The sequence below is a fragment of the Scomber scombrus genome, chromosome 3 (assembly GCF_963691925.1).
Source record: "Scomber scombrus chromosome 3, fScoSco1.1, whole genome shotgun sequence".
In the NCBI taxonomy this organism is placed as follows: Eukaryota; Metazoa; Chordata; class Actinopteri; order Scombriformes; family Scombridae; genus Scomber; species Scomber scombrus.
Window position 1 is genome coordinate 7,641,398 of NC_084972.1, and position 17,006 is coordinate 7,658,403.

Genomic DNA, 17,006 nt, shown 5'->3' on the forward strand with positions numbered 1-17,006 from the left:
GTGTGTGTGTGTTTGTGTGTGGGGGGGGGTGATCGCTGAGGAGGGACACGAGGGAATAGGCTATCATCAGCAGGAACAGCGAGGGGAAAATGTAGTGTTGTGACTGGCTTCACACACACACACACACACTTGCGGCCAGACTCTGACCTTCCGTGGTGGTCATCAATCCCCCCCCCCTCCCACTTGCGCTGATAGATCGAGCCCCATCAGAGCGCACAACGGCGGAGATCACGAGCTGTTTATGGCCCGAAGCATCTCATCAAAAAAAAGAAGCAAAGTTGAAAACAACTGGCTACAAGCTGTCGGAGTCATCTACGTGTGCAGTTTCCTTCTTGTCTGTCTGTCTGCACATAAACACAGCGCAACACCTGGAAGGTTCAGACATTTCTGCCCGGCTCTATAGGCACTTTAATGTTCCTTCTCCTCTAAAGGAAGCTGATGACACGGTTTTCCTCACAAGATCATTAGAGTGTTCTTCCCCCGGGCTGCCTGACAATAATAACATCCTGACAGACCTGTCGTGGGTGCAAGTCAAATTTAACACAACGCAGGGAACTGCAGAGGGTTTCTTTTTTTTTTCTTTCCTTCTTATTTCTTTTTTTTTCTTTTTTTATATAGTGCTCAACATTCCCTCAAATGGAAGAAAACCCCACGAATCCTTCAACTCTTCTCCTATTACACTAATGTAGCTCATTTGGTGTAAATTCTTGTCATTTACTACTGTTTAGCCATCCACTGTTTAAAAGGGCTCTTCTGCTGCTAGCCCCTCACAGCGCTTTGTGCTCACTGATTCCCCAGTGCACTCCACATTTCAATATCTTATTAATACAGAATTAACCAACAAGCCTGCTCGCAAAAGAATTAAAAAAGGATCTCTTTAAATTAAAAACCCAGCGTTACCTTCACCAGTCCACACATTTCCTTGTTAAAAACTCATTATAATAGGTCTTCCACCATCTATTTATTAGCTGTATCAAAACAGAGGTCTTAATGTGAATGCATAATTCATAATTGAATAAAAAAAAAAAGAATCTGACTTTTGAAAGAGGGAGAAAAAGCTGCTAACCACATTCATGAATGCTTGACTGCTTCCTAATTGCAATGCAATTATCACATGTTATGAACAATGTGAACTCTTAAGCAAGTAATTATAACACAAGGAAACCTGTGACGACCTTTAAAATTTCCTACTTGAGGTACAGCTTTACTAACATTGATACAAATGAGATTTTAATCTGAACATCTGCTTGTTTAATCCTGGGGAAGAAAAAAAAAGGGAATGGTGAGATTACTTTAATTTTTTTGTGCTAATTCTTTTTTTTAATATCAATTTTTAAAAGACAGCAGATGGATGAGCAATGCAAGATTTCATTTCTAAAGACATCTCTTGAAGTAGCAGTGGAAGTAGTAGAAGTAGTATTATTAGAAATGATGTCTTGTTGTATATGTGTATATGAATGAGATTTTTCGAGGCTGGAGTTATTCCCAAACGGCACCACAACAGTTTGCAGTGTAATGAATCTCCCTATCCAGCCTGTTGTCTTAGAGAGCAGTGGGGCTCAGACTGGAGGAGAGGTGGCAGCAGCGGCTCTGTGCTGTGCTCACCAGCCACCAGAAGCACAGGTGGTAGCGATATAGGCCAGTCCCCCAGGCTCTTGTAGCTGAAAGTTGTGTGTCTTGTATAGCGCCTGTGTCCATATGGCTGCCTGTCTCGCTCTCTTACCAGACACTGCCTCCGCACGGGCCACTCTCTCTCTCTCTCTCTCTCTCTCTCTCAGCACTGATTGCGGGTTAGCTGTGGTTCCACGCCTCTCGCCATATGGAAGATGTTGTAAAGTTTGTTTTTCAGGGATGTTCCCGCTATTTAGACTGATTGTATGCAGCCGTACCCTCCCCCTCCCACCCCCACCTCCCCATAGATGCGTGCTTGTCAGCCCCTGGTGACATGGATCGGTCAGTAGATAAATTGATACCAGGCTGGGATGTTTACAGTTTGTGCACAGTGTGAAAGTGCCTCCATGCTTTAGGAGGGTTTCAAATTGTGGCATCACACACTCCTCCAGGTGAGCTCTGGGACACGATGCAAGCCGGCAACTGAGGGAGCTCCCCAGCAGCCTTGATCAAAGTCAATTGCAACATGGCTCAGTGATACTAAATAATTACATATTGATTCGCGTGTGTTTTCACAACACGAGCCCCCCTGTCATAAGAGCGAGAGCAAGCGGAGATCACACAGGTACACTGATTGCACACAGCCTGAAGATCACAGATGAAGTTGGGAGTCAATGTTGGATGCACATACAAGCACACACAGGGAAGCGCTAACCAGGCAACAGCTGGAACAGTGGACGCTGTCATCTTTGACCTTTTGTCATGTTATGTGACCGCGGGGGCGTGTAACTCTGTTTGTGCTCCAGGAAACTTGTGATCTGTTGTTGTTTTTTTTTTTACTAATGTCCATTTCTGTCTCTGCACCTCTCTTCCAGATCCTCGCTAGAAGAGACTTCCCCCCACAGTCACCCTCTCTACGGTCACGGCGTGTGCAAGTGGCCCGGATGTGAAGCTGTCTTTGATGATTTCCACTCATTCCTCAAGTAAGTCAAAGTCACACTTGTTTCCATCCGAGCATATTTTTTTTGTTTGTCCTCGTGTCATCGGGTCGATTACACGTTTCGTGACCCCCGGCGACTCAGACGCACTACAGGTGGGGCTGGTTGTTATTCCTGAGTGTGGGTGCCAGAGTTTGGCCCTCACTTGACAAGGGTACTGTGGCGGGGTCTCCTTCTGAGAACGGCATGGGCCTCTAATTCCTGTGATAAGTGCAGTTCCCATGGTGACGGGGGCCGTTTTTCCCAAACAAACAACGGTAGGATGTTTAACTCTGGCAGCCCACACTTAGGGCGCACTGCATGTTTGCCCTTGTCACTGGACAGGGGGATTGGTGTGTGTCTTTGATTGCCTCGCTCAGCTCTTTCTGTCTCTGTCCCAGTGGTCTGTTTGCCCCCCCTCCTCACACACACACACACACACACACACACACACACACACACACACATCCCCCTCCTTTCTCATGCTTTACTTCTTTGTTTTGTTTTTTGGGTTAGCATTTTTCATCATTTTATTGTACCACAACACTATGTTTGCATGCAAAAGCAGCCAATAAACCATACACACTGTACTTGGAGAGCTCCAGCTAACTCAGCATCACCCGCTGCGTAGCATCTTTCCAGGTTGAAGTGTGTAACAGGTCCGACTCCGTCCAGCCTGACACAGGCCTTTTGTTTTTGCACCGTCTGAGTCAGACCCCTGGTTTACTAATCAACCCTGTGTGCAGTGTGCTGTAGGTAATCCAACACATAACAGCGCCATGGTTACGGAGAGGATGAAAACATCTGCGTTGTGGCAGCAGATCAATGGCTCACTGTCACCCCGGATTAGTCGCACTTTAAACAAGATATGACACAATTCCATTATCCTAAAACAAGCACTCAGCGAACACACGGTTTCCTCACAGACGCAGGAGGGAAAGGTGCCTCGGCGGGCCCCCTCGCAGACACCCCCAAGTTTTTTTTGACTTTCTTTGTCAACATTTTGAATCCTCTTTTGATCATTTTAAATAATCCACTCTGAGCGCATTTTGCCTTTGAAAACAGCGCATCACACCGGATTGCATGTTAGTTGGATATGAAGTGCAGTGCTATTTTTGTGGAAGATGAATAAAAAAAAAAAAAAGAGGCAGTTATGTATTTTTATTTTGATTTAATAAACATCTCGCGGCACATAGTTATTAAACCACGTATTACACACAAACACTTTCACACATAGACACACATATTTCAGCTTAGGGAGGGCCTCTCTAAATCCATCACTATTTATTGTATTCTGACATTGCCTCACCCTTTGTTTATAGAAGAGAGGGGAATTAAATTCTATGCGCCCGGTAGAGCTCTGCCTTAAAAAGTCTCTAAGTGCACTCTGCTATGTTTTTACAAGTGTTTTTATCATGGCAACATCTTGTTTACTTTAGTTGCCTGCTCAAACTGCTTGGAACATGTTAAGAAAACATTTGGGGAGAGTCTCCACAAAGCTGCCTTTGTTTAACAGCAGGCAAGAGTGCGAGCAGCTCACCAAGGTGTTAACTCTCAAACCCTTAAGCACTTCCACATGAAACCCAGCAACTGATACTGCAGGCCTCCAAAAAGAATCAAAAATAAAAACAAAGAATACATCAGGCGTTAACGGCGCTCTTACCAAAGTCTCCAAAGGTTAGGAGAAATGGTGAAAATATAAGTGAAGAGACGTGTGTGTGTGAGTGTGAGTCTGTAGTCAGCAGAACACAGTGTACTGTGTACCAGAGAGAAAGAAAGGTGAGGAGGACTCTAACGTCAACCAGATTTCAGCTCCACATGCCAACAGTAACAACTAACAGGGGACTGAAATGTTGTTTTAAACTGTGTGTGTATTTATTCTATCTTTTAAAGAAAACATTACATACCTACACGCACTATTTTGATAAATACAAAGCACCAAATCCCTGTTCCTGTTTTCGGGTTCAGCACACAGATGGGTGGGGTTGGGTTCATAGCGGAGCCTGGTGTTTTTATCACCAGGCTCATCTCTTCAGTGTCCAGTTAGAGGTCAGAGCCAGTGAAACACTGCAGTGCCCTCTAGTGCTGCACTGTCTGCTGGAAGAACTCATCCTCACACCTCACTACATTCCCACAGCTGTTTATTAGCTGAGCCTTTTCACCACAAACCTCTCAATGAGCAATATAAGCAGCATCAAAATAAATGAGTGTAGATTAAAAAAATAAGCTGAAATCCTGTAATATAAATGCAAACATGAAATTAATGATTTTAACAGGCCAAAATGATTGGAAATATGCCTTAGAAATTTGTAATGGATTTTTTAAATGGGAACACCGCTGTAAAAAGATGTGTGTGTTTAATTTAAAATTCCTAACCAACAGTTAAGAAGATAAACCATCCACAGGGACAGCCTTAAGCTCTGGGTCCAGTCTATATAATTAGAAATTGTAAAGAAAAAAAAAAAACAAACTAAAAAGGCAAACTAACTGATGTGTAAAAAGCCTACTGTTGCAGGAATGTCTATTTAACTTGTTTTATTGTGGTAATTTACATTAGGGACTGTCATCCTGCCAGAGAGCTTTTAAAAGTGCCTTCATTTGAAGTCCAGAAAGTGACACATGCCAACGTTCATAGTCTCTCTCGATGTCAATTCCCCCGTATCCCCTGCTCCCGTGTCCAGACACTCCTCTCAAGGCTGCATTAGGGCCATTTGAATATTTCATTTCCTATTAATTATGCACTGTGACTCTCCATGTCATTAGAAGAAATAAAGTGGAATGTAACAAAGGATGAAAAGAAGCAGGGCACATGTCTCCTATGAACAGAGAAATTCCAAAGCTGCTCACGTAGGCCACCCTTCATTGAAAATTCAGTCTCTGCCAGTTAAATTGAAGTTGAAACGTCTTTACCTATTATTTTCTTCTTTGAAATTTAGTAAGATGTCCTGGAAATGTTTACCAGTTTCATTTTCCCGCCTACTTAATTAAATGGGCATTTATTTGACTCAAACAAATGGAAAAGCCCAGAGAAGTCTGAATTGATTTGGGCGAGGAGGGTTATTGGCCACGCTTCCTTTTAAATATGCCTTTTTAATTTCTTTTTCACCACAATAATTAACTTCAAGTGCCAAATGTATACCACAGTCATTTTGAAAAATGTATTATAAAAACACAATAGGAAGACCTGAAAGTGTAGAGGGGAGGTTGGGGGGTGGGTGGAAGAAGAGACCACATTTCCCATAAAGATTTAAATCATTTACCTCAAGGTTGAAAACAGCGCAGCCGAACAGAAACCTTCACATTTCAAGCAGAGCGCTATCAATTTCCCTTCCCCTTCACATCTGTCTGTTTTCTGAGTGTATGTGCGGCGTTTAATGCACAAATGTGTTGTCTGTACATAAAGCAATGGCATCAATTTATTGGGCCATCATAACGCCATAATGACACCACCGTACCTTCACAGGTTGACTCTGGCTATTTTTTGATTTGCGGTAAACGAGAGAAAAAGTGCATTTTGAAAAAAAAAAACTAAAAACAGGCGCGTTCTACAAACACACACACACCTCTCTCTCGCTCTCTCTCCCATCTCCTGGCGCCACTGTGCGCACATAGAGACACGCCTGGTGACAGTGACCTACATGGTCACCGAAGATGTGATATAATTTATGATATATATAATATATTGGATCCATTAGTGAGCATAATGAAGTAGTGAAATGAAAGGGTATTTGTGAAATCAGTTCAAACATCCTGCTCGGATTATGATTAAATGATTAATGAAATGCCCCTGCATAAGCATTTTCAAACAGTAATTCATGCGGCGGCTGATAAAATTCCTCCAATCATATTTCCTTCACTCGTGAACCTTATCTCCACCATTTTATATAAATCACAGGAAAAAAAAGAAAAGAAAAAAAAAACCCTGTCTGCTGCCCGGCGAGCTACTTATTTAGATTAGTTATAAACGTACAGGAAAAAGAGAACATCTACCCTGTATAAAATAATCACGCATAATTATATCCATAATTCAAGTTTGTGACAGATCCCATCTCCTCGCCCCTGTTGTCCTCGGCTTTATTTGAATTCTCTTAATTTTAATGACACAATTAATAGAAAAAACACCCAAAAAAAAAAAAAAGGGAGAGAGAGAGATAGAAAGAGAGAGAGGGCAAATCCAAGCAAAGCAAAGCTGCAATGAGAAGAAATGATATCAGGGCAAAGAGTCAGACCTAAAATTCTTAAATCATTCCTCTTATCTGTGTGCTGGAGCTGGAGCAGACGTGACTGTCATGAATTATGAAGTCATTCCTATATGTTAAAAATTCCTATGGTTTCTCTGATGTTGCATGTTTAACCTCTGCATAATATTTACCTAAATGTAACCACATACTCTCTATGCATTGTGCTTTATTCAATTACCACACTGCGTCATTAAATCAGACATCACAGCACTTTTTTTTGTTTCTAACATCTAAAGAGGCTACAGAAGGTAAAAGTCAAACTGCTTTCAACTTCTTCTTTTTTTTAACATGTGTGTGTGCGTTCTCTGTTTTTTGTTTTCCAGGCATCTTAACAATGAGCATGCCCTGGATGACAGGAGCACGGCCCAGTGTCGGGTGCAAATGCAGGTCGTACAACAGCTGGAGCTGCAGGTATTGTCTCAGCGTTTGCTTTGGCCCAAATATTTATGTGTCTTCTTCTCCCTGACACTTCCGCAGTGTCTGCTGAACCCCTCCCTGCCCCGTCTCATATCAGTCACGGGGTCACCACCACCACCACCACATATGAAGGGGGGGGGGGGGGGGGTGGTGGTGATGGTGGTGGTGGAGGGGGCAGCAGCAGCAGAATGAAATAATTTTGTACATTTGCAAGTAACTAGTCATTAAAAATGTGTTATGTATGCATGACAGCCAGGAAAAGATATATGAAGGGCCCGGGGCTAAGTAGAGAAGATAATTACATTTTGAATTTTACTGGGTTTTAAAGTTATTTATGACTTTTAACTGTTTAGCACCAACAATAAAACACTTGGTGAAATGACTCGGCAGCCTAGCGAGGATAGGAGCTCAATGTTGAGTGAGTTAAAGGAACACAGAGAGATTATTGTTGCCCGCCCTCAGAAAACTGTTGACAATCAAGAGATTTTAATACTGTGTCTGCTGCGAGTGCTATTTCTCTACAAGAGAGAAAAATATGCAGCAAGACACTAAGAATGCACTTATGGAACAAGACATGGTTCACTGTCTTTCCATTAAGGGGACTTTGTAATGGCCAGTGAGTCATATGTGTGTCTGTGTGCGACAGCGGTGGGTTACATGATGAACACGACCACTATGCTAATGCGAGGTTGGATTTATTTATTAGTATTTATAAAAGGAACCATAACATCCAAGTCTTTTTTTCATTAATTGCTGGCCACTAGAGTTTCTAAGCAAATATTAGCAAGGATCAAATGTAATGCATTCCAGATTTTGTGCACTATTCAAATCACATGTCAGCCACATAATGCTCCAAAAAAATGACTTGATTATGAATATAAAACAGTTGTGGTTTACAGAATGTTAACCTTAAACAATGAGAGTTCAGTTGCTCAAACATTACACCATACCAACGTCCTGTTATTTCCGCTCTGCTGGTGTATTATCCAGAGAGATGGAGCGAAAGGTTTATCAGACACAGACTTCCTCTGCATGCAGCCTATCACCATAATTTAAGCTGGCAGCTAAGACAGCGCTGAGTTTCAGACAGGTAGAAAGGGCCCGAGCTTGTTATTGGCAATGAGATGCAGTATATTTTAACCTTGGATTGGAGTACTAAGATTGTCTGAAGTGGACAGCCTCCAAAAGCATTTTTAAAAAAAAACAACAAATAATTACACAGTCCCAAGTACAGGAATATCGATTTGTTCAAACACACTCTTGAACCTTGCCTTCACTGCACAGGGATGTATGGAGGTAATATTTGTAAAGAAATAGATTTTTTTCTCTTATATGAGTGTGTGTGTGTGTCTGTGTGTGTTCCTGAAAAATGTAATGTGTCTCTCCTACTTCATTACAGCTAGCAAAAGACAAAGAGCGTCTGCAAGCCATGATGACGCATCTTCATGTCAAGTCCACGGAGCCCAAAGCCACCCCACAGCCGGTGAGCAGCAACCCTGTCATACGTCTCTCTCTCTCTCTCTCTCTCTCTCTTGTCCCTCCCTCCTCCCTCCCCTCTCTCCATCCTTTTGTCTGTCTTAATTGGCACACATGTATTCATTAGTCCAATCCTCCATCTTCGTATTTATCGGCTAAATAAAAACAGCTGTTGTCTTGAGGGAGGCAGTAAATATTGTTTGGACCACATTTGCTGACATCCGAGATTCAATTTTGCGTATGTGATGGACTGGATGCACACTCTGTAACAGCCTCCGTCTCAGCTTCAGATAACCAGCGCTTGTTTGGAGCAAACAAAACAGATGGGAGAGCACGGGGAAATAGACATAATAATTAATAACAGCAAATAATAGATATTATATTTTTATAAATAGATAACATTCTGCAGTTATTTTTAATGCTTTTAAAAGCAAAGTCACAAAGTGCTTTCCTGTCAGATAAAATCAAGATAAGAAACATTTATTAAAAAGCCAACCAACAAATTCATACTAATGCAAGTCAACTAATCAAAACAGGAGGAAAAAATAGAACAATACGACTATTGGAACAGTATATGGATGTGTGTAGAAGTGTATTATTCTAAGATATTGTTGATCAATTCATATATTGCTTAGTTATCTACAGAGAACATTGCTGAGGTTGCTAGATGATGTGATGTATAATATAGGTGGTGAAAGCACATGCTGATTGTGATGTTATTATGGATTTTATTGTAGATGATAATAGATGCTTCCCTGGGGACAGTTCACTCCTTATTAAGGGTTAAAGAGTTGTCAGGAATTAGCCTGAGCCCTCCTTTTAAAGTATCTGAACACAGGCTAATATTGGGTCACACTTGTTTCAGTCAAGCATTCAGAAAAAGAAAAAAAAAACATAATTTGGCTTTTTTCTTTTTTGGGATGCATGAACATCTTAACAAAATGAGTCATTTTAGTTGAAGTTGTACTTTTAACTTCAATGTTGTTTATAGCATGCAAGCTGACACCAGAATTTGGATTGTAGGTCATTTAGTGACAAATATGATCTTGTGAGATTATAATTTACATGTTGTGAGTGTATATTAAACTAAATTTAGCTGCAGGTATAAAAGTGGAATTGTGATATAAGTCAACAGATCAATTTATTATCTACGCCACACATTCCAAAGACCATACTTATCACTCTTAATATATGCCATGCCATAAACCCCTGCTGCTTAATCCTTATCCTATAGGGGCAAGGGCTTAACATATGGCATTAAGTGTCTGCTCTGTGCTGTTTTGTCATGTTTAAGAAGGGGCCTCAGCACCATATTTCAGTCTGTATGACAGTTCATTCAGACAGCCAAATGTGAAAAGATCATTTTACTGCGGGGCGTGAATTAGAAATCACACATGCACACAAATGCACAATATACATGCAGGAGTCCTGTCTCTCAACATGCTGTGCAGGCTTGGATCATTTATTTACAGTCAGAGAGGTGGCTTTTGACGTGCAGAGGGGCTGCATGTGAGCTCCACACAGCGCAGCCAGTCAACATAAAGCGCCTAGAGATGTCCAACGACAATAGGCTGTCTGTTAAAGCCGTGCATGTGTCACACACACTGATTGTGTAGATTAGAGTGCAAAACGAGGGCTCTGACACAGGGACATTTGTATATGAAAAGTGGTAGGGGCGGGAGATAGCATCTTGAGTTCGCTACCTCTCCTCTCTCCCCAGGGCCTGTGAGAATGGCTGTGTCAGAGCTCAGCGTTAACACTCTCAAGGGGGCAAGCTGGGGATTTTTATTCAAATAAATAGACTCCTATTCTCCAGTGCCGCTTTGACTGCTCCGAGCTGCTATGAAATGCTATGATAGATATGTCTGGCTTTGGCTGGGTGAGTGGAGGACTTACACAGGTCAGGGCTCATGGCCCCCACTGAAGCTTTAGTGAGATTGCAGCATCAGATGTGGCCCCCAAAAAAAACAAAAAAAAACACACCTCCTCTGAGCAGATGCAGAATAAAATAATACTCAGAACTGACAGGATATAGTATGAAGAAAGCAGTATGAAGAAACAGTTGTTCTTCCAGTAATTGCTACTTCTGCTTTTCTGTGCTGTTGCATATAATAAAGTCATGTATAAGTAGCCAACTGTCATAGCAAAGGAGCTCAGATGAATTTGCTAGTATACATTTAGTTATAATTAAAGACAAACAAACTGATACTGTGCACGCACCACGTCAAATGAATAGGATTCATTTTATTCTTCTGAGGTGGGTAGAAGAAGGAGGAGGGGAGAGAGGAGGGGGGGGTCAAAATAAAATGTGCCACATTACCAATATGTGCTTCTGTGTGTGTGTGTGTGTGTTTGTATGCATGTGTGTGTTTGTATTTGCTTGTGTGTGTGTGTGTGTGTGTGTGGGTGGGTGTCTGCACTCGGTGTCACTAAGCATTCTTGTCAGAAATCTGACCTTTTACGCCATACATAATTAAGGAGGGACTTTTTGTTTATTTTCTTTAGCAGCTTGCCGAGTCAAAGCCAGTATAATTAGATCACCAATTACCATTTAATTAATTTCAGTCTGAAGTCTCATTTTGTCTAGGCACTGGAGTGAGCCCAAATGGTGAGGCAAACAAAGGCAAGGCTATTACCAGCCTGTCTGGCCCATTGTTGAAGCCTCTCTGTGTTTATGGCCAGGGAATATGGATGAAACATGAAACAAAGCCTGCTAATCCACAGGAAGAGAAGTCAACACCGCAGCCCCATTCTATTGATAGCATTGTGTTAGAAACACACTAACCCAAGTGTGATTTATTTTGTTCGTGATTTAGAATAACACGTCTTTCTGCTACTGTTGGTGGAGGATGTAGTCGACATTTTTGCATCCCAACGGTAATCCAAATTATTTGGGCAGGCTGTGCCAAAGGCAGAGTTCAGCCTTCCCCCAAACATAAATAGACATTGTGAGGAGCTGGACACACGTCTGTTAAAACAGGAGAATCAGAAAACACAAGTGTGACTTTTTTGCAAATTACTAATTTTTAAGAAAAGAAACAAACACATTTCTATGATATAGTAAAATAAAATAAATTAAATACACCTACCACAATATTACCTATAGTCTACCTGTTGGTCATGAGTGTTATTATGTTATTTGGGAATTTGGTGGCAGAACAGGATGTGTGCTTTATTGTTAAAAACTTTCACCTCTGATTCACTGTCGCCTCCACGCCACTATCAGCAGAGATGAAGACATCTGATCCCATCACTGTAATCAACAAATGATGTCAAAGATGTGATCCGCTCTGCCCACACTGTGTCCCTTTCTTCAGCTCTCTCTCTCTATTTCTCTCTTTCTCTGTGTATTTTTTCCCTCTTTCGTATTCTCACAGTCTGAAGTCATGTTTAATTTGGAAACTGGCCTCCTTCTGCAAATTAGCAATTAGAACAATTTTGCGGGAATATGTATATGTGTCATTAGTTTTCCTGCCAATTAATAGCTGGAGCAGGGGTCAGGCTAGAATTTTCCACTTGACTGCAGCTCCAGTACGGAGGCTTGGCACTTGGCTTGCAGCCGCCACAGCTGCTGGAAGCCGTGCTATACCTTTTTGAGCACTTGCCATAATTAGTTTACCTTGTAGCCATTATCACTTTAGATCCCTCCTTCTCCTTAGGGCTGCCCAACCCATTCACACACATACACATGCAGGCTTTCAGTGAAAAAAGCACACATTCATACGTATGGCCGTCCGTGAGAATACAGTGTAGCCATCTTTGCCGCGGCCGTCGTGGCCCTGATGATAGAGGTCAGCCAGATACAATAGTTAATCATCAGATCACCTCCATGAGCAGCTCCTAATTAGAGTCCTCACAATACAATTTCATCTTGTAATTAGCCCAGATTGGCTTCTTCCTCTGGCTACCTTATTAGTGGGGGCTGCTCAGCGGTAGGTGAGAACCACACTGTCATTTTTTTACAGACCTGTTTGGGCCGCCCATCTTCTCTCACCCACTCAAACGTCACCGGTTACCATGCTGTGGACCCACAGTGAGAGGATGAAGTGGGTGGGTGTGTTGTCCAAGGAGGGACAAAAGATTAAACAAAGCCGCTGAAACAGAGAGCCGGGGAGCGGGTCTGACACGGCAGAGAGAGACAGAAAGAGATGGAGAGAGGGTGGAGAGAGCTAAGCGTGAAGAATGGAGGAGGTGGAGAGTGGAGGAGTGGGGCTCCGGGGTTGTTTTCCAAACATTTAGCGTACGTTCATGGATCATCTCAGGGCTGCCTGTAATTAGAGGGGAGATATGCATAGTCAATGAGGCGTGTGAGACACAGGGGTAATTAGAGGACTAACCGAGCTCTTGTCTGTCTTGTGTGTCTCTCTCCTCAGCTCAACCTGGTGTCCAACATCACATTGTCCAAGTCGGCCCCCGAGGCCTCTCCTCCTCTGAGCCTGCCCCAGACCCCCACCACGCCCACAGCACCGCTCACGCCCCTGTCCCAGACTCACTCCGTCATCACAGCCAACAGCCTGCACAGCATGGGCCCCATGCGACGGCGCTACTCAGAAAAGTACAACATGCCCATCTCTCCAGGTAGAGTCACATACACACACTCATCTACCATGCTCAGTAACTTGAACTTCAACTATAATGATGTTACTGTTTGTGTGTGTTTCCTGTATACAGATCTCAGTCAGAACAAAGAGTTTTACATGAATGCAGATGTTAGACCACCGTTCACGTACGCCTCACTAATAAGACAGGTAAGAACTCTACTTGTGACTGTATGCTGTTTACACCCCTCCTAACCTGCCTGATTCAGAGAATAAGAACATGTACTTCCTGCCTATTAGGAAGGAAACACATAAGTTACACATTCAGCTTTTTACAAGGACACAAACTCCTTTTAGTTCTTTTTTTTGTTCTCCTCTGTTCTTTTCTCGTTAATATTTCAAATACAATTTAGACAGAGGAGCAGATTAACCATCTTCAAATGAGTGCAAGAATGCATACGGGATTCAAAAAAAAAAAAAAAAAACAGCCACAAATGACAATTGCATTTGATTAAGCATTTCAGTGGCTGTGATTATTACCAAATTCATTTCACACAACAGTAGGGATGAACCTGTTTTAAGATGGCCAGTCAATTATCGCCGGGCCCGCAGTAATCTGGGATCTCAGGAATTAATCTGAGCCGACCATAATTGCTGCCCTGTAATCTGCCTGAGAAATGTTTTCGCTCGCCCCTTCATTTACACCCCCCCCCTCCCCCCACCAAAGAAAATATATTCAAATCTGCCTGTTTCTGAATGAAAAAAGTGGAGGAGACTGCCATAGACAGGGTGAAGAATAACCTTTACTGTGGCAGCTTCTTTCCTGTTTTTCTTAAGAGAACACACACAACTACACAACTGTATGCTGCTTGTGAATAATTGATCATCTTGTGAGGGGAGCGAAACATTTTTTTAAATGTTTGTTTCTGTCACTGTTCTTCATCCAGGCAATCCTCGAATCTCCAGAAAAGCAGCTAACACTAAACGAAATCTACAACTGGTTCACACGAATGTTTGCATATTTTAGGCGCAACGCGGCGACGTGGAAGGTAATTTTTTTTTACTGTTTCTTCTAACTTTGTCAAAGCGCCATCAGAGAAAGAGGAAGACATTGTGTTTATGTTAAGGAGAATTAAATGATAGCCAGGCATAATACCTCTATAAATGAACCTCAAATGCAAAACAATACAGCACTTATTCTGCCCAAATGAACCACCCGTTAAACAAACACATGAACCACACAGAAGAAAAAAAACCCAGAGGAGATGAATATGTGCATTCTTGTAAAAAAGGGAAAAAAGAGAGACAGAAAGAAAAAAAGAAAAAAAAAGGAGAAAAAAAACAATCTTCCTGTAATATGTGGGGATGTTCTGGTGGTGGGTGGCATTAGTTTAACATAGCAGCGCTCTGCCAGTGACTCCTGGCTGAGCCCCTCACACTCACTTTAGAAGGGAACACTCTGTTTTCCACCAGGCCACAAATGCATGCACACACACGCACATGCACACACACAGAGAAAAAGAAAGAAAAACAAAACAAAACAACAACCTAAAAAACAGACGTGACTGGAGTCAGAGAGATTTGAATGAGGAAGACATTGATGAAGCCACTCCTAAGCCTTAGCTGATCCGTCACATGCAGTTGAAAGAGACCTAACACACACACACACACACACACAAGCACACACACCTCCAACACCACCACTACCTACCCTGCTCCACCCCCGTTCTACATCAGCTCACACACTTACTGACAGCCCTTCTATAGGGGCACATTGGTGTTATAAACACTGGATTCCACAACTCTCTCTCTCTCTCTCCCTACATACACACACACACCTACTATATACAGATGCACTCAGCATAGCTCCTGGAATAACAAAGGGATGACATATGCAGGTCTACTTTCATGCCTAAATGATTTGGATTGGACCCCGGATTTAAATTTCAATAAGCTCTTTTTTTTTTAACCAGCAGCAGCTAAAATAAGCAGAAACTTTATCTACAAATAAAATGTTACCCTACATCTCACTCATATCTTTTATTACTGACTGATTAAAAAATGACAGCTTTGTGAATGATAGAAAAGCAATGTCACAAACACAGGACTATCGCCATGGAAACAAGGAAATATTTATGTGTTGTTTAAGTCATTTGAAACTTCAGGACCGGTTACTGCCAGTAATGCTCTGCTTTATTTATTGTTTTTGTTCAGGTTTCATCCAGTGGCTGTCAAAATATTTCTTGTGTGTAATGGTATTTTCCCATGCAGACATGTTTACTGTACTGATAGCAACCTTTTTTCTTTCTCTCTTCTGTTTTCACATCAACTGCAGAATGCAGTCCGGCATAATCTTAGTCTTCACAAGTGTTTTGTGCGAGTAGAAAACGTTAAAGGGGCTGTGTGGACAGTCGACGAGCTAGAGTTCCAAAAGAGACGGCCTCAAAAGATCAGTGGGTAGGTTTTGGGCTCCCGAACCCCCGGCTAGCGTCTGTCTCACCGTTGGCTGATGGGAAGAGGCTGCTGCTGTTGCTGCTCCATCTCATTGTCTGTGTGCCATAACGTCCACAGTCCCTGCTTGCTTTGGCGTGCTTCCCCTTCATGCTTGTAGAAGCCTTTTTGGTGACGCATCATAACCAACAGTGGCTTACGCTTATTTTCATTTTGGTCTTCACCCTCTCCCCCCTACCCCTCCTCCCCATGTCTGTCTGTGTGTCCGTCCTCTGTCCTGTCCATCACTGCATCTGCACCTGGCTGTCCTTGCTGGTTTGCTTTCCCAGGGTGCCATTCGCACCAACCTTTCCCTGCATAAGTGCTTTGTGAGAGTAGAGGATGAGTTTGGGTCCTTTTGGACCGTTGATGATGAGGAGTTTAAGCGCGGCCGCCACATACAGCGAGGCCGCCCTCGGAAATACGCCGCTGATGAGAACTTTGATGAGCTGCTCGTACAGTAAGCACTTCCGCCCGCTCCTGCAAACTCCAGAGGCAAAGCCCCACCTGCATGCGCCCCCCGCTCCCCCTCCCCTGCCTTTTCGGTGTTGCCATCATGCTTTCTGTGTTTAGCTCTTCACCCATCATGCTTTCATCAACTTATTCTTCCCTCCATGAAAAGCAAAGTGTTGAATATAGTTGTGTGGTATTGTCAAGTGACTGAACATCTTAGAACTAAAGCCTTAATATCCACATTACTACAGCACTAAATGTGTTTAGTTCTTATACAAAGTGCATTGATTTCTTTTTAGGAAATATAATACTGTAGCTGAGGAATGCATGCTAGGTGAGACGTGAGTCTGTGGTTGTAATTTAATTTTTCTGTTTGCAGAAGTCGGCTATGGTCCGACCCTCTCTGCTGCCTTCCAGGTAAAAAAAAAAAAGAGAGAGAGAAAAAATGTGACTTCATCTTTTAACCGCTTCACTCAAATAAAAGTCTCTCCATCTCATACGCCGGGTCACTTAGTCTTTGTTTTTCAGGGGTGTGTGTGTGTGTGTGTGTACTGCTATGAAAAGAGTGATGGGCAACTGAGAAAATGCTGACAACTCTCTTCCGTTTCACATTTAATGCTTCGGGCTTTGCTTTTCAGGCTTCAATGGCAGAAAACAACATACCTCTATACACTACTGCTTCTATTGGAAGTCCCACCCTCAACTCCCTGGCTAACGCCATCCGCGAGGAGATGAATGGAGCGATGGACCATGGAAACAGCAACGGCAGTGACAGCAGCCCGGGACGCTCGCCCCTGCTAGCT

General features: G+C 42.6%; 1 protein-coding gene across 3 annotated transcripts in view; it reads left to right on the top strand.

The window, feature by feature from the left end:
• The window catches only part of foxp1b (forkhead box P1b), a 157,740-nt gene extending 141,159 nt beyond the window's left edge, over positions 1–16,581 (top strand). For 2 of the 3 annotated variants that reach the window (XM_062416035.1, XM_062416036.1), the window contains exons 12-18: positions 2,487–2,594; positions 7,153–7,240; positions 8,646–8,729; positions 13,096–13,300; positions 13,394–13,470; positions 14,208–14,309; positions 15,596–16,581. In XM_062416035.1, the coding sequence (XP_062272019.1) occupies positions 2,487–2,594; positions 7,153–7,240; positions 8,646–8,729; positions 13,096–13,300; positions 13,394–13,470; positions 14,208–14,309; positions 15,596–15,721 (790 nt within the window). In that variant the 3' untranslated portion in view covers positions 15,722–16,581. Of the gene's footprint in view, positions 1–2,486; positions 2,595–7,152; positions 7,241–8,645; positions 8,730–13,095; positions 13,471–14,207; positions 14,310–15,595 lie in introns of all 3 variants that reach the window. The other variant, XM_062416034.1, reaches the window with a different exon arrangement.
• The last annotated feature ends 425 nt before the right edge of the window (positions 16,582–17,006 follow it).